Source organism: Galeopterus variegatus, unplaced genomic scaffold (assembly GCF_000696425.1).
Source record: "Galeopterus variegatus unplaced genomic scaffold, G_variegatus-3.0.2 Scaffold143, whole genome shotgun sequence".
Classification (NCBI taxonomy): Eukaryota; Metazoa; Chordata; class Mammalia; order Dermoptera; family Cynocephalidae; genus Galeopterus; species Galeopterus variegatus.
The window spans coordinates 1,368,263-1,391,065 of record NW_007726254.1 but is presented as its reverse complement, the minus strand read 5'-3'; the positions used below and the strand labels follow the sequence as shown (position 1 = coordinate 1,391,065).

The window sequence follows — 22,803 nt, the reverse complement described above, 5'->3', positions numbered from 1 at the left end:
CTGCCTGACAGTCTGTCTGCTGAAATGTTCTCCTGAAGAGGTTTTTGTCCCTCCCCAGGGCCTCCCTTTCTCCCTTCCGCCTTTCTTTCTCTCCCAGTCACCACCACCTGCTCTGGTTGCCCCCCATGGCACCGGGCTTTGTAGTGGGAAGCAAGGCAGTAGGGGGGAGGGCAGGGGACGCTCCTGCAACACTGACGTGGGGCACTGGCCCAGGGCTTCTTCCCACAGGGGCTCAGAGCTGGGGAGTGGGGGAGGGGTCCCCCACTTGTTCTCACCCCTCCTCTCAGGCAGCCTCCCTTGCTGCTCTCTGGCAGCTCTGGCTCCCAGAAGGAGAATCACCCTCTGGCTCCTGGCTTGGCTTCATGAAAACCTGTGTCTTTACCCGGCATCCTCCAGGCCTGCCATTGTACATTCTATCTTCCTTGTACCCTCATAGCTGGTGCCTTCCTGCTAGGGATCGCACCTCTCTGCCCTTTCAGAATGGGGACTGATCATGGCTTCTTGTGGTCTTGGGATTTACCAAAGCAAACGAATGCCCCGAGCCTTCATTTTTTCTCTGCTACAGCTCTTTTCCTGGCCTTATGTCTTTCTAGGCATAAAACTCTCCTGGCTACCCAGGCCTCTGCACGTGGCTGCTTGAATCAAATCAACAAATATTTTGGGCAATAATGTGCCCAGCCCTGGGTTAACTGCTGTAAGGAATGAGAGAGATGACAGTATGAATCCTCCCCCAAGGAGCTCAAAACCTAGCAGGGGAGGCAAGACTTACCTGTGAAACACTGGAAGGAAAGAAGAAAGTGAAGCATCAGGCATCAGGTTCTGTGACTCAGACCAGGTTCTCTGGATGTGAAGAGAGAGGGCAGTGGGGGCTGGAGGGTTGTAGCATATTGCAGAAGACATAGGGTTTGAGTGAGACCTTGATGCTCTAAGAGATTTGGATAAGTCGGTTATACTAGTTATCTATTGCATTATAACAGATTACGTACTCTAAAACTTAGTGGCTTGACACAACAGTAAGTGGAATTCAGGAGCAGCCTAGCTAGGCCTGGCTTGGGGTCTTTCATGAGGCTGCCGTCAGGGCATCAACAGGGGCTACATTCCTTTGAAGGCTTGACGGGGATGGGAAGATCTGCTTCCAGGGCAGCTCCTCACATGGCTGACAAGTCCATGACACTTGCTGACAGGAGGCTCCAGTTCCTTGCCACATAGAGCTCTCTAAAGGGCTGCTTGAAGGGCCGGCCCATGTCTCGCTTGGGAGAGTGTGGTACTGATAACACCAAGGCCACAGGTTCGGATCCCTGTATAGGGATAGCGGTTAGCTCACTGGGAGAGCGTGGTGTTGACAACAGCTAGTCAAGGGTTAAGATCCCCTTACCAGTCATCTTTTAAAAAATAAATAAATAAAAAATAAAGAGCTGCTTGAGTGTCCTCATAACATGGCAGCTAGCTTTTGCCACAGCAAGTGATCCAGAAGAGAGCAATGCAGAAGCCACAGTGCCCTCTAGGACCCATCCTTGGTCACACACCGTCATTTTTGCAGTCTCCTATTGGGTACACGGGTCAGCCCTATCCAGCGTAGGAGGGGGCTACACAAGAGCATGAGTATCTGGAGGTGGGGATCTTCAGGGCCATCTTGAAGGCTGGCTACCTCCGTCTGCTGTCTGCCCCCCCAATGATACATGTCCCCCCAACATGCAAAGTATACCCACCCCTCCAAAGGACCCCCAAAGTCTTGTCCAATTATGGCATCAGCTCCAAGTTTAGGTTCAGGTGCAGATGAGGCTCCTTTGGTCTGGTTCTCCTTGAATACAGCTCCTTGAGCACAGTTCCTCCCAATCTGAAGACCCCTGGTCTAAAGAGACAAGTTACCTGCCCCCATGGACCCAATACCCACGGTAGGACAGGACAGGCATGGAAACCCACTATAGACATTCCAGTTCAGAGTCGGGGGAAAGGGAGGCACACATGGGTCACTCAGGAGGATAGGTCTCTCCTAACGCTTTGTGAGCAACCTACCCTGTTCGTTGTGCTGGAGCCCTTGCAGTTCATTCTCTCAAAGACCCTGCAAGGGAGAAAGTGAGGCTCAGAGAGGTTGGGCCTTGCCCTAAGTCTTGTAGCTACTGGATGGCAAAGGCAAGATTCAAACCCAGGTATGTCTGATTCCTGAGCCTGAGCTCTTTCTACCACCCCAGGTAGGCCTGGGTCTGATCTGAGGACACAGTGTGGTGAAAGATGGGAAAAGCCTATGAGGGTTGGACAAGGGGAGAAGGTTTTTGTAACAAGAGTGAGCTTTAAGAGCTGTGCCTCTTTAGTCAAAGATAGTTGTCCCCACTTTTCTTTACTCTTCAGAGTTTTTCTGCTTATTTATAGATATGACTTGTAAAAACCTCAATAATTGGGGATCAAGGCAGGTAAAGAAGGCATGCAGAATGCTGGAGAGAAGCTGGGATGTCCCCTCACTCTTTGATTTCCAGTCCCTTCGTCATTCCTTGGTTCAGGGGTTGGGAGCGGGATGAGGATTTGAGCCTCTTTGCATCTCCCCACTGGGTGGAAATGCATGGGAACCCTTGCTGATCCTGGAAACACCGGTCCAGCCTCTAGCCTGAAACCTGATCGTGGTCTGGGCCATTTGGGGTACTATAAGCCAAGTGCAACATGTACACAGATAAGATGGCTTTGGCAGCTGGGTGGAAAGGCCATGATGGATGGGACATGTTGCCTGGCCTAACCCAGAACTCCATCTCTGCTTTCCAGGGTAAAGGTCGTTGGAGCCAGCAGAAGACACGATCTCCCAAATCTTCCCCCCCAATGAAACCTACAGAACCACGTAAACCCTCTAATTCCCGAAGTGCCGGCCCAGAGGAGGCCTTGGAGTCACCCACAGCCCGGCAGATCCCCCCAGAGGCACGCCGACTCATAGTGAACAAAAATGCTGGCGAGACCCTCCTACAGCGGGCAGCTCGACTTGGCTACAAGGTAAGGAGCTCCCTGCGCACAGGGTGCCATGGGCCTGAGTGTCTGTGGAGAAGCTTCTCTGCTGTTTGGGGCTGCGTCCAGGCTGGCCTCCCTCTGCTGCTCAGGTCACCTCTGTGGCTGCCTTGCCCCTTGTCCGATCTCAGCGTGTGGGAATGCAGGCTCATGTGAATATCAATTTGGGATGACTGCAATTGAAATGGTAATGCCAGATCATCAAGAACATTCCTAGGCCAGGAACTGCATTTTTGGATTTTCATGTTGTCTTGGTTTTTGCTGGGTGGTGGCTCCCTGACTAAGGAGCAACAGGTAATCGCTGCTTCCTCTTCATCTCTTCCTCCAGCTACCCCTCATTTTGGCTTTTGATAGAGGGATCAGGAGTATGTTCGAGGGCTGAGGCTGAGCTAACCTCACCTTGTATACTTCCCTAGAGATTGGAAAGAGGGCAGGAAAGGAAGCTGTCATTTATCGCACACTTCTTTTGTCATGACAATAGCTTTGCTTACTTCGTATTTCATCTTCACAGTAAGCCTGTGGAGGTAGGCTTTATTATCCCCATCTTACAGATGAGAAGGTCAAAGCTAAGTGATACGTCCACGGTCACTCAGCTACTCCGTGTATATGACTCTAAATTCAAACCAAGCTCTTCTGATTTCCAAGGGCCAGCGAAGGGGTGGAAGACTGACTCATTTACCATAATTAAATTATGTTGTTGGACATTTCAGTTGTTTCCCACTTTTTGTGGATATAAGCTCTCTGAGCATGTACCTTTGCCCACCACGTGACTATTTCCTCAGCATTCACTCCTAGCTGTGGAGTTGCCGGGTTACAGAGGAAGCCTTGTTTCAAGGCTCTCGTCACCTGCAGCCGACTGGTTTCAGCTGCGGACAGTCAGGCTGGTCAGCTTGACGTGACAGCGTATCACCGGCCAACAGCCCATCTTTCCTGGGCACCTAGCGCGGGTGCCTGGAGAGCTGCCAAGGGACACCTGAAGGAAAAATGGTGACCAGTCCCTTCCCTCAAGGATAATTTTCTTGTACCCAGGGCAAAACCAGAAAATGAGAAAGCATCGGAGAAGCCAAGAGGACAGAGCACGAGTACATAGGGCAGCCCATCCGGGAGGGAGTAGGGAGTCTGGGGCATGGGCGAGGCGGGTAGGAGGGCTTGTGCTTCCTCCTGGGTGAAGGCAGCCTGACAGTTTCTGTACCACCACAGGCATACACAGGCGCTGTAGCCAGCCAGCGACCTGTGAGCTGTCAGGTGGAATGCCTGAGCTGCCCGTGTCCCCAGTGTCCTGGGAGGGCTGATGATAGTGCACCGCAAGGGTCCAGCACTCTGCAGGCCAGGCAGCCAGTAACGATGCCAGCCTCCCCCCTGCCCCTCAGCCCGGTTCCCAGCTTCATCCCTCACCAACTTGGACGCTTCAGTCCCCTGAGTCTCACCTTTGGGCCTATCGGCTCAGCCCAAGGAAGATAAGCATTAAAGTGTGGACGAATGACTGCACTGGATTATTCCAGGAACAAGCCTGACTTGAGGGGAGGGCTGGAAGTGACTGCCCTGGCATGAACATTGGACCAGCCTCCAAGGATAGTGTTTAAAACAACTCTTTGTTCCTCATTCTCGAATTACCAGCAGAGGTTGTGCTTGCTACCACGTGTCTTATTTCCCTCGTCTGGGGCTGCCTTGCAAAGCTCAGGGAGTCGAGGTCTGAGCATTTGAGTGCTGGGTGGGCAGGTGAGCCTCTCTGAGGACCTCACCCCAGTGACCACCACCCAGATGAATATCCACGGCCATAGGAAATGTCTCTCCACTGCCAAGGAAACGGCCCAGACCTGGCGCCCTGGTGATGATGGCTCAGGACTGACTTCGGTGACAGAAGATTTGTGACATGCCTGTCAGTCCCTGCTATAAAGGGCAGGCTCTGAGACTCCTCAGACATTTGGGGAGCTTCCAGAATTAGACCTCTCTTTGCTCACAGAGCTATCTCTGTCCCCACAGGATGTTGTTCTCTACTGCCTCCAGAAAGACAGTGAGGACGTGAATCACCGTGATAATGCTGGCTACACAGCCCTGCACGAGGCCTGCTCCCGGGGCTGGACCGACATCCTGAACATCCTGCTGGAGCATGGGGCCAATGTAAACTGCAGCGCACAGGATGGCACGAGGCAAGAAGGCCACTCATCCCCCGAGTCCCACCCACACACTCCCAGCTCAGCCCCTCACTCAAAGGAACTTGCCCCAGCTGGACCTCTGCAGTGCATCAGGCTGCAAGATGCACAGATGCCTTGTCAGGAGGTGTTTCAGGAAGACTTTTGTAGACAGAAGAGGAAACCAGTTTAGGGCAGGGGCGAGGCATTCCTGGGGGGCCAGTCCACGTTGGTTACTAAGGGGAGGCTGGGGTGTCTAGGGACCATCCCATTATGTACAGCTGTCACCAGGATGACCGCTCAGGCTTCTCTCAAATCATCCTGGTGGGGCATCTGTCATAGGCAGAATCTAGGGCTTTAGGAAGTGGGAAGCTGACCTTGGGGTAATATTCCAGATTTGAGTTTTTTAATTTCATGTCTATACACTTTAAAAAACTATCCCTCCTGTGTCCTAGAGAAATTGTACCCATTCTCCTCTGTTCTAACAGAGCCTATTTCCTGAGCTGCTTACCAAGTAGGGGGACCTGGACCACAGGATGCAGTCTCTACTTGGCCATGGCCTGGTGTGTGGAGCCACACTGCTCATCCCTGCTCTTGAGCAGTCACCCGCTTGAGCAGTTCTTACCCTGCTCCTGACGTCTGCTTTAACTTGATCCTCGCTCAGAGACCCATTCTCAGCTGAACTCCAGAACTATCAGTGGAGCTACATCATAACTAGGGACTGTCCCAAGATGGGGGGAGCATAAGAGAGAGAGTGATGGGAGGGAGGAGTAAGAAGTACGGAGAGAGGAGGAGGAGGTAGGAGATGGTATCGGGTGCAAGCCAGAGGTGGTTCCCCACCCTAAGTCTTAGCCCACATTCCCCTGGGGTGCCCTGGGGTCATCTCACTTTTTCCCCTGGTGAGGTAGCCCAAAGCCTTGACACCCCACTTCTCACCCTCTGCAGGCCAGTTCATGATGCGGTGGTCAATGACAACCTGGAGACTATGTGGCTCCTGCTGTCCTATGGGGCCGATCCTACGCTAGCCACCTACTCGGGTCAGACGGCCATGAAGCTGGCCAGCAGTGACACCATGAAGCGCTTTCTCAGCGGTAAGCACGGCCCAGGCCTCTGATTCCTGACCTCGTGGGGAGAGCCTCTTCATCTCCCTCCATCTCTGACCTCTCCTATGAGGGGTGTCCACCCTCTTCAAACACCTCAGAAATCTCTATCCACTTGCAAAAGCTCAAAGGCCTGCTTCCTCTCACCCCCATGCCACGAGTGCATGCGTCCTCTTCAGAGCCCCGCTAGTCTGCAGGGACCCATCTCACAGCCAGGTATCCAGGGTGGGTCTCCTTGTGGGACAGCAGCCCCACTAGTATGTCTAGTTGGAGGCAGAATGCATTGACCTGTGCTTTGAGTGGGATCAGTTGCAAAGAAGTGACACTTAGCATTTTACTTTTGTTGTTGCAATTTTTGCCTGTTTGTGATCAAAGTGGAACCCCTGGGACCCTTCCCGGAGCTTCATTCCTCCCAGTCCTGGCCTCTGGTAACTGTGATGTCCCCTCTGCATCCTGGCACCCTCCTTCTTTCCATTCTTTTCTCTTCCTCCCTCACCTGCTCCTTCTAGAAAAGTGTCTGGTGTTCAGGCCCATGGTAAGGGCCACAAGCCAGCACATTTATTTTCTCATTAGTGGATAGCAGCTGTTTGTCTGCAGTTAGATAGCTCTACTGAGGTGGGCAGGGGGGACAAGGGGAGGAGGGGAGGCTAGCTTGGGCATGCTCAATAGGAATCTCCTCAGACTTGACCTCCGAATAAAGGAGCCCCACCTCTTAGTGACATCACAGCTTGGCCATTGCTCCAGCAGTTACTGCTTTGGACTGTCTGAGTGATGCAGCAGCTGGGAATTGTATCTCAACCTCCTTGAGGGCTTCAATATTTGTAGTAGAACCCCTCTCGGACTAACAGCCAATGGGACCCAGGATTTGCCCAAGACTGCTCCCTGCTCTCACCTGGGCTTTGGCCCTGGTTAGTCCCGAATCCCGACCCCACCAGAGATCCAGTTCTAGTCTCCCGACCAGGAGTTCAGTTGTTTATTGAACAGAAGTTAACTAAGTCGCTGATGATGGAGGAAGACATAAAGGGACCCGAACTAAATATCCTGATGGAAGGAGGAAGTACCACTTTTATAGCAAGCAAAGCTGGGAGGCCTCTAAGGGGGTCTTGACTCCTGCTCAGCCAGCCTCCAGCCTGCCTCCAGTCCAGCTGATTAAGTTCCGGAGTACAGGCCTCAAGCCCTCGCAGCCTGACCCAGGCTCTCCCTGGCTGGGGGCAGGAGGGCTACCTTTTCTGATTTCCCTCCCCACAGTTCTGGGTTCCCAGACATCTTGTCCTTGAGTGGCAGAGCAGCTTTGGGATGTTCATTCAGTCATTTGTCCTGGGCCACTGATGACCATTGGTCCCTTAGCTGAGCCATCACTGTGGGTGTGGGGCTCAGGGCACAGCACCCTTTGTGGCCTCCTCCCACATACCATGCACACATGCCTCAGACACATGCACACGTTGTCTGCACTTCACTGGATTACCAGGCACATTCAGCCCCGATGACCGTCCAGAGCATCTCACTATGATGAACGCACCACATGAAGCTCTGTCTTTGATAAATTGCTATAATCTAGGGACTCTTTGGGCTAGAAACCACCCTCTTGAGGGTCTTGGGGCACTCTGGCTCCAAGTAAAGTGATCTCTGACCACCTCAGTAAGCAGATGCACTCTCTGCTTCCCCACCCCCTCCTCCAGAACACCAAAGGAGTTGGAATGTTGAAACCATTTTAAGTAGTTCAAAAATTAGAAATAAGCATGTTTTTCTCTTTCCTTTTTTGGCGGTTGCCAGTATGGGGATCTGAACCCATGATGTTGGTGTTCAAGGCTGTGCTCTAATCAACTGAGCTAACCAGCCAGCCTTTCTTTCTTTTTCTTATATCTGTCAACTCATCCCAGCTGCTAGCCAGCCTTTTGATGCCTCCTTAAACTAACTCGAAGGCCAGTTGTGTTGCACAATCCCAAGAAGACTTTCTGAACTCTAGCACTTCCTAGCCTGTCCAGGCTGAGCACCTTCATCCAAATCTTGACACCATTTCTCAATTTATAGGCGTGGAACTGGCTTAATAATGGGGTTCAGGAGCCCATGCAGTGTTATAAACTGGGCCACCTCTTTTCCATGCAAAGGCAGAGTCTGTCTGGCTGTTAGGGAAAGTTCTAGCAAGCCGGGCTAGGACCTTACCAGATACCGCAGGGAGGCAGGTGCTAGCAGGAGTCAGCAGGCTCCCAGGAAGTGAGGACTTGGGCCCTAAGGCTATCTTGGCAGGGGTGGGGAGTGGGGGGTGGCGGGGATGGTTGAGAATAATCACGGACTTTTAAAAAAATTGATGTGTAATTCACCTAACATAACCATTTTAAAGTGAACAGTTATTCAGGAGCATTTAGTGCATTCATGATGTTGTGCAACCATCATGGGGCTGTATTGACTCCTTGAACTGAGTATTTTGTTCTCTTTTTTCAACTTTGTACACCTCCCCGCCTGATCTCCAGGAGCCACTGGGGAGAGCGGTGTAAAGGCTGCAGGGAGCACATGAGGTTGGAGGTTGGAGAGGCGGTTCCCTCCACCGCCCCACCTCCCCACGCCCTACACCTGGATGCATTTGCATGCACATCTGGATTTGCTTTATTATTATTATTATTATTATTATTATTTATTTTATTTATTTATTTTTTTACCTTGCCTGCCTGGCTGAGGTACTTAAAAAACTTTTTGCTTTTCATCCCCAAGCATTTACCTAACCAGGCTCTCTGCAGATTAATTGTCTTCATCCTCCCCTAGTGGAGGTCCCACCAGGCAGAAAATGAAGGTGAATCCCTGTAGGGTGCAAAGGGCTCCATTTTCTGCAGGCAGAAAAGGTGAGCGACAGCTCCTGTAGAGCTTAAGGTCCCTGTTCTGGAAAAGTTGTCGGGAATCAAATCTTCTTCTCAGTACACAAAGGAATGTCACTATTTACAGGTATCTTGTCATAAAACCTTTTGTAAAGCAGAAGATGCTAGTAATTCATCTGGGTTGTAAACGTGGATTTCTTATATTGGATTGGCTTAAGGTGAAGCCCTTTTCTCCTGAGATGAGGAAGGATGGAGGCCAGATGGTAAACCCTTTCTACCTTGCTCTCAGAGGTTCCAAACCTTGCCTTTGGGCCAGATTACTGTGGGAAAAAAGGTGGGGGTGGGGGGTTGTTGCGATTTAGTTTGGGGCATCAGAGGAAGTATAGGACCGCTTTTTCTTCCACCAATGAAAGGGTTAGCAATTTACCACTTGAGGTCACTGAATCACAGGTTTTTGTTTTTCCTGCCAGAGACCTCTGCCATATGACCCCATGTCAGAGACAGCTTGGTTTTTGTTTTTCTCTCCTTTCATGTCCTTCCGCTGGTGACTTAGTTGGAAGAGATGGGGAGGGATATGATGGGACCCTGGAAAACAGAGAAACTGATCTCTAGGGAGGCCGCTCACATGAAGGTGAGAGGCTCTCTTCTTACAATGAGGCCCCGAGGATGCTTGTTTAAAAACATTGTTATTAGGGCCAGCCCGTGGCTCACTTGGGAGAGTGTGGTGTTAACACCAAGGCCACAGGTTCGGATCCTGATATAGGGATGGCTGGTTAGCTCACTTGGGAGAGCGTGGTGCTGACAACACCAAGTCAAGGGTTAAGATACCCTTACCGGTCATCTTTAAAAAAAAAAAAAAGTTATTGAGGTGAAATTCATATAACATGAAATTAACCATTTAAAAGTGAACCATTTAAAAGTGAATTCAGTGGCATTAAGTGCATTTACTATGTTATGCAACCACCACTCTTTCTAGGTCTAAAACCTTTTCATCACTCCCAAATGAGACGTTGTACCCATTAAGTAGTTTCTCCCCATTCCCCCTCCCCCTGCCTCTGGCAACCACCAATCTGCATTCTATCTCTATAGGTTTACCCATTCTAGACATTTCCTATACATCGGACCATACGATATGGGACCTTTTATTTCTGGCTTTTTTCATGTAGTATACTGTTTTCAAGTTTCCTGTATGTGTTAGAATGTTTCAGTACTTTTTTGTGTGTGTGTGTGTGTGGTGGCTGGCCTGTTCGAGTACCCAAACCCTTGATCCTGGTGTTACAACACTGTTATCTAACCAAATGTGCTAACCGGCCAGCCCTTCATTCCTTTTTATGGCTGAGTAATATTCCATTGTATGGATATACCCTATTTTGTTCATTCATCCACTGATGGGCAGTTGGGTGGCTTCCACCTTCTGGCTATTGTGAATAGAGCTGCTATGAACATGGGTGTGCAAGTACCTGTTTGATTATCCGTTTTTGGTTCTTTGGGGTATATACCTAGGAGTGGAATTGCTGGGCCCAGGGTACCTTTTCAAGGAAAGGATGAGAGTAATGGACTGAAAGTTGTTGCGCGGGGTGGGGGTGGGGGAGAGAAACAAGGAAAAGGAAAGTCATTCTTCATCCTGATTGTATGTGAACATCTATGAGGAAAGTGAATGGAAACTGCACATCAAGCAAATCCGGGAGCTCTCCTGCAGGCCACTCATGGGCCTCTTCCAACTTTAGCATCTCTGCTCTGCCAATTCGCTTTTGGCTCTCTCAGAAAGGCAATCCACCTGCAGATGACAAAGATTTGCAGTCAGTGAAGAGAATTAGAGGAATGTGCCAGGGGCTCTGAAGGCAGTTCCTAGAGAGGAGCCCCAGGAATGTGGTGAGCTAGGGCTGCTCTGATGGAAACCTTGTGTGACTCCTGTGGGGGAGGGGGCAGCAGTCATTTGAATGCATATGTTTCAGCATGCTGGTTAAGCAAACACTTTATAGTCTCACCTTGTAGTCCTTCCTCTCTCCCTCCCTCTCCATATATGCATAAAGCTCTTACTATGTGCCAGGCACCGGGCTGAGGTACAGGGGAGACACTGATGAACAACACAGATATGGTCCTGCCTTGTTGGAACTTACACTCTCATTACTTTATCTCCGATGACACCCAGCACGGGGCTAGTCACAGGATAGACTTCTACTTAACTGACAAATGCTCCCAGAAGAAACTACTTTTAACTCTCAAGTGGTACAGCAGACAGAAGAACACACAAGCTGGCAGCGTGACCCCAGAGTTTTTCCATGGGAGGCACAAAAGATCTAATGCACACACCTAAAGATTTCTCATTTTGGTTGCTCAGCTGTTACTTTGAAAGCTTCTCTTTGGCTTTTTTCCAAGTGGGGGAAACCCCTCATCTCCTAGAAGGTTGCTAAAAAATAAGTTATTTTAGTAGCTCATGGCAGCTAATAGGCATTCTCATTGGTAGGATGACCCAAAGGAGAGGCACATTGGGTAGTGGTGGTCCTGTCCAGTTGGTAAACTAGCTCTGCTCCTTTAAGAGCTGCCGACTTCCTCCTGGGATTTGGTTTTCAGGGGGTGCCCTCACCTTGCTTGTGCCCTTTGGACTCCCTCCTGTCCTGTTGCCCAGGTGTCACTTGAGGGCTGGTGGCAACCATACACACCAAGTCAGCCTGCCAGTTATAGTAGGTGGCATATTGGCAACCACCGAGCCATGCCCTCATGGATGGCTCTGGTGAATTTGTCACAAAAACCAGTGGACCCAGGGCCGGCCCGGTGGCGCACTGGAGAGTGCGCCGCTTGGGAGTGTGGTGGCGCTCCCGCTGAGGGTTCGGATCCCATGTGGCGACTGGTTCCCGCTCACTGGCTGAGCGCGGTGTGGGCGCAACACCGAGGGTTGCGATCCCGTTGCCGGTCCCTGGTACAGGCGCAACACCGAGGGTTGCGATCCCATTACCGATCAGTAAAAAAGACAAAAAAAGGGAAAACAAACAAACAAAAAACAAACAAACAAACAAACAAAAAAGGCCAGTGGACCTGATTTTTGTCCAGGTGGGACTGAGAGGCTGCCTTTTCTCTCTCACTGCCTTTTCCAAGAGGAGGAAACCCCTCATCTCCTGGAAGGTTGCTAAAATAATTCCACTGGATGCTGCCTACCTAGGGAATAAGGAGGCTAAGGGGACCTGGTGTTTGTCTTTAGAGCAAGTAAGCAAAAGGTGATTATTAAAAATTGTTTCATTGGGTCAACTACACATAACATAGATTTTACTATTTTAACTATTTTAAAGTGTACAATTGAGTGACAGAAAGTACACTTTCAATGTTGTACAACCATCACCACTATTTAGTTTTAGAACTTTTTCATCATTCCCAAGGGAAACCCTCTACCTGGTAGCAATCACTCCCCGTTCCCCCTCCCCCCTGTCTCTGGCAACCACCAGTCTGCTTTCTGTCTCTATGGATTTGCCTATTCTGGACATTTCATATAAATGAAGTCATACAACATGTGGCCTTTTGTGTCTGGATTCTATAACTTAGCATCTATGTTATAGGATTTATCAGTACTCCATTTTTTATCACCGAATGATACTGCATTGTATGGATATTCTACATTTTGTTTATCCATTCATCCCTGGATGGACATTGACATGTGTCCGCCTTTTGGCTGTCATTACTAGAGCTGCTATGAACATGCATGTAATGTACTTATCTGAGTACCTGTTTTCAATTCTTTGGGGGTCTAAATCTAGGAGCGGAATTGCTGGGTTGTATGGTAATTTGGTGTTTAACTTTTTGAGGAGCTACCAAACTGTTTTCCACAGCAGCTGAACCATCTAACATTCCCACCAGAAATTTCATCAGTTGATAGACATTTGGCTTGGTTCCACCTTTTGGCTATTGTGAACAGAGCTGCTATGAACATGCATGTATAAGTTTTTGTTTGAACACGTGTTTTGAGTTCTTTTGGGTATATGCTTAGGAATGGAAGCAAAAGGTTTTTATGAGGATAAACCTGGCCATTTCCCCCCATGTTTTTCAAAGGTGGAATTATGCTTTCTTATCTTACTTTAAGTTGGAGAGATCATGATTGGATATATGAACATTGTGACTAGCAGGGAATTAAGATCCTGGGACAGGTCTAGGATTCTGCTTGCAGAGTAATTCCCTACAGCATTTAAAGCAGGGATCCCAAACATAAATTCCTCCAGGCTGATCTTGTAAAGAGGGAAGCAGGCTGGGTGGGGACTGGTGAATTGGAGCCCACACATGTCACTGCTCTCTCTAGCCAACTGTTGACATGCAGGAATGTGGACGCAGTGTTGCCAGATCTGATTTTTTTCACGAAAAGTTTGAAATCTGATTTTTAAGTGAAATCCCCCAATTTTAAAACATTGAAAGTTAATTAAAAAAAAAAAAAAAAAAAAAAACTGGGACAGGGCTGGCCATTTAGCTCACTTGGGGGAGAGCATGGTGCTGGTAACACAAAGGTCAGGGGTTCGGATCCCTGTATCAGCCATCCACCAAAAAAAAATAAAAATAAAAACTGCTAGGAGAAACCCCAGGCGGTCAGTGAGCTAGACTGGGCTCCTGGCAGCTGGTTTGCAGTCTCTGGCTGAGAGCAGGAAGTGTATCTCTCTCTGGTCACTCCTTGCCCTTCTTGTGGTCCTTCCTTCCCTTCTCCCATTCTCCTAGCCCCATATGCATGGACTTTGTTTTGAGATTCCTCCTCCAGCCTACCCTCCTTGTCTCACCACCTTCTCTTCTTTCATCAGATCACCTCTCGGATCTTCAGGGCCGGGCAGAGGGTGACCCTGGTGTATCCTGGGATTTTTACAGCAGTTCTGTGTTGGGTAAGCTTTAAGTGGGACTCTTCCACCCTTATCTGTGGCTCAGAGATGTAGGATTTGGTTTGGGTTTCACTGATTCTTCTTGAAGATAGGAGTAGCCCTGTGGAGGTATCCCTTCTTCACCTTTTAGTAGCTTACAGACCCTTTCAGCCCAAACCCTAACCCACCCTTCCCCCTTATTCAGAAAGCATTTGCCTAAAGCAGAAGATGCCTGCACTGATTTGGACAAAGCCATCCCTCACTAGCCCTCTAGCATTCTCCACCCTGGGTACTTTTTACATCCTCTCTCTTCTAAGGTCCCTTTCTCCTCCCTTGCTTTGTCTTAATCCTGCCAGAAGCCCTTGTGAGCATTGGCACCTCTTCTGGTATTGCTCACACTCAAGAAGGACACAGCCCCTCATCTGGCAGCTACCATTCCCTCCCTACCCTGCCCGCACAATGCACACACAGTTTTTGAGATAGCTGCTGTCTCCTGAGCCCTTAGCCTTCTGGCCCAAGCTTTCCTTCCTTGGAAGATCAGCATGTCTATCTGTGGTGCTCATCTAGCATTTGCCTGTTGGGCCATCCCTAAGCTTAGGGGAAGCTGGAGTGGGAAAAGGCTGGGATGGAATGCAACAGGCCACACCCAAACATGTGGCTGGGGAACGGAACCATCTGAGCCCCTGCTGCTCCTCCGGGGATCCCAGCAGACAGTGAGTTAGCTTGGGAAAGCTGCAGCTGGAGAAGGGCAGGTGGATTTACCTTGCCCTTGACTGCTGATAGTATCTTCAGGCTTCCATCTCCAACAGCTGAGCAGCTCATCCTTCACATCACCTTGCTTTTTCCAGTTGGAGGGTGGAGGAGTATAATGAATCTCTGGCCACAAAATGCTTTCTTCCTGGACTAGAACTTTCACTGACCCCCCCCCAAGGATGTGAGCCATGGGATCAGCAGACCTTGGCCCTGTCCAGGGGCTCGCATCCTTGTCCTTTATCTCCTAAGCACCCCCTTTTACGTCCCTGTATCTGGTTGGAGCATTTCTTTTCTTTGGTTTTGTGCGTGTAACTAAGTCCTAATTCCCTATGTGCTCTCCTTATAGAAGAAAAAGAAGGGTTTGCCTGTGACCTCCTACATAATCCTCCTGGGAGCTCTGATCAAGAAGGAGATGATGTGGAAGAGGATGATTTCATGTTCGAACTCTCAGACAAGCCTCTTCTCCCTTGCTACCACCTCCAAGTGTCAGTGTCCCACGGGTGAGTGTCTGAGAGATCCACGGCGACTGAGCACCAGAATCCTGGCAACCCCTGGCCCGCCTCCTGGGAAGATGAAGTTCTCCAGGAGGAAGTGAAGACGTGGTGAATGAGCACTGGGGCATAGGAAAGATAACATGTGACAAAGGCCAGCCTGACCTTCCAGCCCAAATTCGTTATGTTCAAACTAGTACATCAACTGTATACATTTCTAGAACCCCAAATCTACATTCGATCTCTGAAGGCCTTTTGCACTGTTCCTGCGTGTAAGAGATAATCTGGGAGATATTTGGGCTGACGAACTATTAGAATATTTAGAACATTTTTGTGGTTTCTGGCGACAGCCAGACAGAAAATTTGAAATTGAGATCCTTGGAAAAGCCGGGACATATGGTTGTCATAGCTGTGGGGCCACCAGGGTCCTCAAGTAATGCACAGCCTGGTTTCTCGTAGCCTTAATGTTGGTGAGGTGTTGGCATCGAGGCTGTCAGCTCAGGTTACTGTGCATATTATAGTGGGGATTACCCATTTTCAGAGACTGGAATATACCTGACACTTAACATTCTGCTGGACCCAGTTTAATCTTTCTTTGATGAATCAGAAGGGAGTTCGGCAGCCTGTAGGGCCATGGTTCTTGTCAGTTTCTCTACACGGCAGCAGCATGTAGAAGCGCTGCCTGGGAGAAAGGATGTGGGCTGAACCGCCCTTTTGGTCTTAGCCTCTGTCGTACGGATTTTCTTCTTACCAGTGTCTTCAAATATCTTTGCAAACAATCTTAAGGATACTTCTTCTATGATATCTATTTAAAAAATATCAAACTCTGTTTGAAGAAATTGAACTTGCAAGAGGTGCACAGGACAGAGAGTGGGGTAGAGGATGGATTAGGAACCCTTCCAGTGAGACCCTCCTTCAGACTCTAACCACTAGACCACATTTTCTTTGCATCCCTTCCCCCAGGGCCTGATAGGAATAAAAATAGCCTATATGATGACACTAGTAGAGATCAAGTTTCAGGGGCTTTTGGTCCTTATTCTTCCGGGCATAAGCTGATCCCTGCGGGTGGGGCTGGGCCTCTGGGATATAGTATTGCACAGTTAATTAATTCCTCCAAAGTATTCAGCACCTCCTTCTCTGAAATAGGATCTTGGGTCCCAGGCAGTAAAAGGACCAGGGTAGTCTGCTTTAGATGCGGACAGAACATGGGCCACCAAGGGCTGCATGGCCCTCAATGAGCCAGGCAGCGGGCATGTTGGCACGGGGAGCTTGGGACCACAAAGCTGGTTTTCCTGACCTTACATCCTCCAGGGCTTGTAACAAAGCTGCCTTGCCCACAGCTGCAGCACAATGTGAAAATTTCTTTTCTTCAAGAAGGGGGAGGGGGCGGTGTAGAATGATGACTCTGGGACCCTGTGGGGTTCAGAAGTGCCTTCTGAATCATCAAAGCAAGACTGGATTCTGATCACCGGTGGGAATGTTACGAGGGGATTTTCCCCATTCTTTGAAAATGATGGTCCAAGTGTATGACATCTACAGTCCCTTTCACTTAACCCAGAATACTCCGCTTCCTAATTATGTGAGATGACAGAGTTTGCTGTCATTTGTAAGTGTTGCATTTTAGGGAAAAGGATTGTGGGTCTGGGTAGATGTTTTTAGGCGCTGTGGAGAACATTCGATTCCATAAACATGTCTTAAGCAGCTGCACCAGGTCAAACCCTGAGGACCAGAACATAGTTCTGGCCTTGAAAGAATCCACAGTCTAGTGGAGTAGACAGACAAGTATATAATTAACTCTAATAAAAGACAAGATGTCCTAAGCAGATTTATTATTGTAAAAACCTCAAACAGTTCAGAAGGGTGTCAAGTGAGAAATAAAAGTTTCAGTCCACCCCGAGCCCCTATTCCTATGCCACAGGGAGAACCACAGTTTAGGTTTCTTTTGCATCCTTTCAGAAATGGGCTCTGTCAGAAGTATAACAGCGGTAGGACCCAAGTGCCACGAGACCATGGAAAATGGGATGAGCAGTCAGTCACATTGGGGGAAGGTTTTATGCGGGCGATGGCATCTGAGCTGGGCCAGGAAGGAGAGCAGGATGGAGGGCATGATATGAGCAAAGGCACTGGGATGTACTAGTTCAGAAAGTTCAGAAGGCAGGGGAGTCCTGTACCAAATGGTTGGCACTTGGTGGGGTGGGGGGTACACTGAGTGGTGTGTGTATGTATTATTGGATGGAGATTAGGCTGAAGAGGTTGAATGGGATCATATTTGGAGGGTCTTGTTTAATATGTTAAAGAATCTGGAGATGATTTCTGGAGGCACTGGGGATCCATTGAAAGCTGTTTAGGGAGGGAGTAGAAGGTCAGATTTTCTTTTTAGAAAACACTCATGGTAGTAAATGATCCAGTGAGCGTGGGTGGGGGTGCAGAAGACTGACTGTCGGCCAGGAGAAACCAGTTAGGAGGCTGATGCAGTGTAGCCCATGCTAGAAGTGGCGAAGGCTGGAGCTGGGACAGTGGACTGTGAAGAGGGAAAAGCCCTGTAAACTGGGACCACTAACTCGGGGATGCAGCATTTCTTCCTGGTTCAGTCAATGTAAGCTTTTGGCCCATGACTGGCCTCTCCAGCACCCCTCCCAGCTGTCCCCAGGCTGCCGCCCAGTCGGGTATGCTCAGCAAAGTCAGACTCGCTGTAATGTGAGCTCCGGCCCTGCAGAAACGATGGTGCTGCTGCTGGAGAAAAAACTTGTCTAATGCATTCCAGAGCCAAAGAGAAATGCCTTTTGGATTACCCGCAGTTTAGGCCTTTCTCCACGGCTCCCCTGTGCCGGGGAAGATCTTGGAGGACGAGGAGGCAGGGGAAACAAGAGTGACAACAGGAAAGGGAAACCAGACAGGGTCGCAGGGGTGGGGGCAGCGGGAGAGCTGGTGCCAGCAGATGGGAAATCCCAGGTCACAGGCCTTCAGGTTAAGCCCTGGGGACGCCTGCTAGGAGTTTGAGGTTCTGGAAGGCCCATTTCTCTCCTGTCCGCTCTTTTTGGAAGTGGTTTGTCCTAGACTGAGTGCTCACCATTTAGCTGAAAGCTGGGCCAAGCGTTGTAGGGGACAGGAGAAACTATTCACCTCAGTGACACCCCAGGATCCTGGGGTTTAGTGTGAGGAGCCAGACTGGCAGTGAGTCACAGTGGGAGAAAGCCAGGTTAGCTTCCTTGCCATGGTCCCCACTGTCAGTGTCCCCACCACTTCCCCTGAGCCACTGTCCCTAACTCCCATCCTTGCCTTTTCAGGCCCTGCAACTGGTTCCTCTTTACCGATGTCCTAAAGAGGCTGAAGCTTTCCTCGAGGATCTTTCAGGCCCGCTTCCCGCACTTTGAAATCACCACCTTACCCAAGGCCGAGTTCTACCGGCAGGGAGCCTCCAGTCAGCTGCAGACCCTTGCAGAGAAGCTCGGAGGCGTGGACGACAGATCCCCCCCAGGCTCCTCTGAGACTGTGGAGCTGGTGCGCTACGAGCCAGAGCTCCTTCGGCTCCTAGGCTCGGAGGTGGAATTCCAGTCTTGGTGCAGTTGACCGGGAAACAGCACCCCTTTTTCTTCTTTCTCCTCCAAGTTCACCCTCCCCGCCTCCCGTGTGTCCCCCCCACCGAGCACCAGACTGCAGAATGAGGCAATAACACGGACCAACAAGAAGCCGCCTTATCAATGCCAGCATTAGTGACTGGATTTTTTTGTTTTTTGGTTACAATTAGTTCTCATCTCCCTGTCATCCTCATTGTTATTGTGGTTGGTGATGGGGGTGGAAAGTTGAGCGCCACGTTTGAGGACAAGAGGTCCCAGGGGTGGTGGGAAGTGGCGCCAGGGTACCTTGGACTGGCCACCTTGTGTATGACCAAGACCAAACCTGGGCCCTGGGTGGCCACGGCCTGTCCCGAGGAGAAATGGAAAAAGCCCAAATCTCTGAGCGCCCCCTCCATTCCCCTGTGTTCTTCTGTCTTCCATAGTATTTATTTTTATTAGTATTTAATTTGTATTGTTCCATTGGTTTCTGATAAGTCTGTATCACTGTGATGATTTGAGACAACTTGTTGTATTGAGGGACTTTCTTTACCTCCTTTTTTTTTCTTTCTTGATAAGCTCTGGGGCTACTCCCTCCCTCTGATGGTTATTCCCTGGTGGTTTTCTTCCCTACTGGGGAGGGGACAGGTGGGGGGGTGGCGGGGAATTGAACTTGTGACTTGTGGCTGCTGCTGGCCCAGAGCTGGGGGTTTGGTGCTCCCCCCTCCCCCTGCCAGTTTTGTCCCCTCTCACAGCCCCTGCCCTTCGCAGCAGCCCTGCTATCTTGAGATTAGTGTTTACGGCGGTCAGGGGAGACCTGGGGGGTGAGGGGTTCATGAAGAGCTCTAAGAAAGGAGAGTGGAGAATGGGTCTGAGGGGTGAGGGTGCCCCTCCTCACTGCTCCCCTCAGAGTGCACAATATGGATTCGTCCTGCATCCCCCCCACCACTCGCCTCACCCTGTTCTGACCTCCCCCTCGAGATACTGAGCCTCCACCCCTTCCCAGACTTGCAGCACCCCTTTTCCCTCTCTCCTCCTCCTGCTCCCCATTTTCCTTTGGAATCTGCAGAGGGCTCTGGACTGACTGCCAGAGGTGAAATCCATGCGGCAGCTGTTTCCTAGGCGAGGGCAGGAGACTGGGCTCCAGCCCCACCAGGCCTCCCTCCTGGCCCCTGGGCCTCCAGCGCTGCATTTGTTTAGGGGGGGAGAGAGAGAGAGGGGAGTTTGGGTTCCTTCCCTGTCCCCTCTGTGATGTCGTCTTTCCCACTCTTGTTCTTATTTTTCTACCAATTGCTATTTTTCCGAACAATCCTTGTAGAGAGTATGTACCATCCAAATGCAGGAGGGCCTCGCTGTGGCCGGCTCTGGTTGGAGATGGTACAGTTTTATTGTACAGGTGCTAAAACAACAACAACAACAAAAGAAGAAAATAGAAAAAAAAAAAAAAGCCAGTTTGAGGATGGGACAATCTGTTCTCCGGAGGCTCCTGACCCACACGGGAGCATTGGTGGTTATTTTCTTTGTATTGTGTTTGTTCTTTGTTCCTAGGGGACGTTCTGGGCCCCCTTCTGTAGGACTGCTCCCCACCCCCACCATACTGCCCAGTTGGTTTTGAACAGTTGTTCTCCCTTTCTAAAAAAAAAAAATCTATCTATCTATCTATCTATATATATATATATATACATGTATATGTATATATATAAAGCTGAGGGGTTTTAGATTTGAATTTTTGTTTTGTTGGGGTTCATGGTATTGTGTGGTTTATTTTATGTTTTACGTTTGCCTTTACTTTTTTGCATTTGGGTGTGTATTCTGGCTGCCCTTTATGTTTCATTTTAAGCAACCGGCTGTGGAGTCAAAAACACTTGCATACTGATAACCTGTGTCAGGGCTCTGTCTCCTGTCTCTCTTTTCACTCTTCTCCCTTGTGTGGCTTTCGGGAGGTAAAGAAGATGGGCATCCTGACTCAGTAAATGGGGAGACCCCGATCCTGCTTTGCAGTTGTGGATCCCGAGGGGTACCATGAATGAAGGCAGGGTGGGGTGACTAGTGAACATTTGGGTCACTGGGTTGTGATTGGGAAAGAAAAGACAGGCAGGGGCAAATCCTGGCTGGGGGAGGGGGCCGGTGGGGAAAGTCAAGTATCTGGTTTGGGGGTGTGTTTGCGAGCATTCCTCGTTTGCCATAGGCTTAGCAGGATTAGAGAGAGGAGCCCTCTTCTGGGTGGCTGTGGGTGGCTCAGTCTCCCACCTTGGACCACCCTCCTGCTGCATCTGGCATCTGGCTGCGTGGTCTTTGCGCTGCCCTCGCTGTTGGGCCAGGACCTCCCCTGCCCACCGCACAGTGCAGGCCTTCTATGGTCCTGCTTTTCCTATGACCTTGCTACTATGAAGGCAACATGCCCATGCTGGATTTTACAAATTTTCCTCCCACTTCTGAAAAACAGTGATAGAAGCCATGATTCTTGTGACTGCTGGGTCCAGAAGGCACCCATTACTGTTTGAGAGGCTTAGGGTGAGGCCTATTTAAACTATATTCTTAGGGCCTCTCACTGTGGCTTAAGTGTCTGGAGAGCCCTGGCAGAGAGTGTATATGCGAAGGTATCTGTGTATCCCACTGGAGACCAGCCATCCCCAGGAGTGAACTGTGAGCTGCTCTCTTTGCTCAAGCTCCAGGAGCTTTTGTGACCTGGATCTTTCTGCCCAGATGAGCTCCTGCATTAATCTTCCACATTGACCTTCTCCTCCCCATTTTCTGATCCTAAGGCCCTCTACAATAGCTGCCTTTCTCAGATTCCCAAACAACCCCATAACGGTTCTGATTTCCGGTCAGTCTTCTGTTTGGAACTTGAGGTTAAGTAAAGAAACCAGACATGTCGATAGGTCATGAAAGCCATATGGTCAGTGTAAGGATTCAGCTAGGCCCAGGACACTGTGGGAGCTAAAAGGGATGGGCAAGGGCACTGCGGTGCTTGGGAAAGGCTTCCTGGGAGAGGTGATACTTAAATAAGTAGAAAAGTAGGAATTAAGGGTGGCAGAGAATAATGTTCCAACTGAGGGGACAATCTGAGCAAAGGCTTGGCGACAAAGAAGGGGAGGTGAAACAGAACCAAAAAGTAGTTTTCTTGCATTTGGGTTCTTTTATCCATGCCTTTCCTGGAGTCCCAGTCTCCTTCTGCCAGGTTGTAAAGATCAAGGCAGGAGGTATCGACTGCTAATAAATCTACATGCCCGCTCTGGATTTGGGTGAGGTTGGTCAACGGCCTCTCATCAAATGATTCTCTAATTCTTTCAGTATGGTGTAGGAGAAAGTGCCAGCACCACCACCTGCTACCTAGGCTGACCTTGGATGAGAACCTAATCTTTCCCAGTCTTCATTGCTGCATCAGCCAAAGACGGGGGAGGCTCAATTTCCCGACCTACCAACTAAGGAGGATCATATTGAAGATAAAACACGACTGTTTAGCGAAAGTTAGTTCCTCCTCCGTGCAGAGGTCACGAGCCTATGGTTGAGGACGGTCTGACCAGAGTGTTCCTCTTTGGGGTTGAAAGAGAGGCCCTGTTAAGTCTTCCTAGTCTGGAGAAAGAACCATCTCCGCATGCCTATTTGATGGGGGGTAGGTGGGTTTGGAGGGGGTCGAGTTGGGCAGTAAACTCCTATCCCTTCCGTACTCTAACCAAATAACTAGGAAGCCTGTTGGGTATTTTATAGCGTCCTGCCCCCAGTAAGTCTTGTGCGTGTGCTTTAGGAAGGGTGGGGTCTGCCCCAAGGGCGTCCTGCTTAGCTGTCAGGGGGAGGCGCGAAGTGCCCAGGCCTTCCGGACCCCGCAGCTGGGCGAGCCGGGGTTCCACGTGTTCCCCTAGCGCACCGGTTTCCACAGCCCCCCTCCTGCTGCGGGGTGCGGACACCTCCCCGGCTCCGCGCCGGCCCTCTCGAAGCCGGGGCTCGCGCAGCGGGCGTTCGGGGCCCGCCGCTGGCAAACGAATGTCACGGGCGCCTCGATCGCTCTCCGATTTCAAGGTAGAAGGCGGCGGCGCGTGCAAGTGTAGCTAAAGGCCCACCGGGGGGCGAGTGGGCCAGGCCCAGCGCCCTGCGGAAGGGCGGCGACCGGGGGCTCTGTCCCGCTGTCCCAGCGCGGGTGGCGGCGGG

At 50.2% G+C, this 22,803-nt stretch overlaps 1 protein-coding gene across 1 annotated transcript in view; it reads left to right on the top strand.

The window, feature by feature from the left end:
• The window catches only part of BCORL1 (BCL6 corepressor-like 1), a 58,425-nt gene extending 39,219 nt beyond the window's left edge, over window positions 1-19,206 (top strand). The window contains exons 9-14 of the mRNA XM_008591035.1: window positions 2,755-2,976; window positions 4,972-5,138; window positions 6,066-6,211; window positions 13,803-13,880; window positions 14,956-15,109; window positions 18,388-19,206. Of these exons, the coding sequence (XP_008589257.1) occupies window positions 2,755-2,976; window positions 4,972-5,138; window positions 6,066-6,211; window positions 13,803-13,880; window positions 14,956-15,109; window positions 18,388-18,670 (1,050 nt within the window). The 3' untranslated portion in view covers window positions 18,671-19,206. The remainder of the gene's footprint in view (window positions 1-2,754; window positions 2,977-4,971; window positions 5,139-6,065; window positions 6,212-13,802; window positions 13,881-14,955; window positions 15,110-18,387) is intronic.
• Window positions 19,207-22,803: the final 3,597 nt, after the last annotated feature.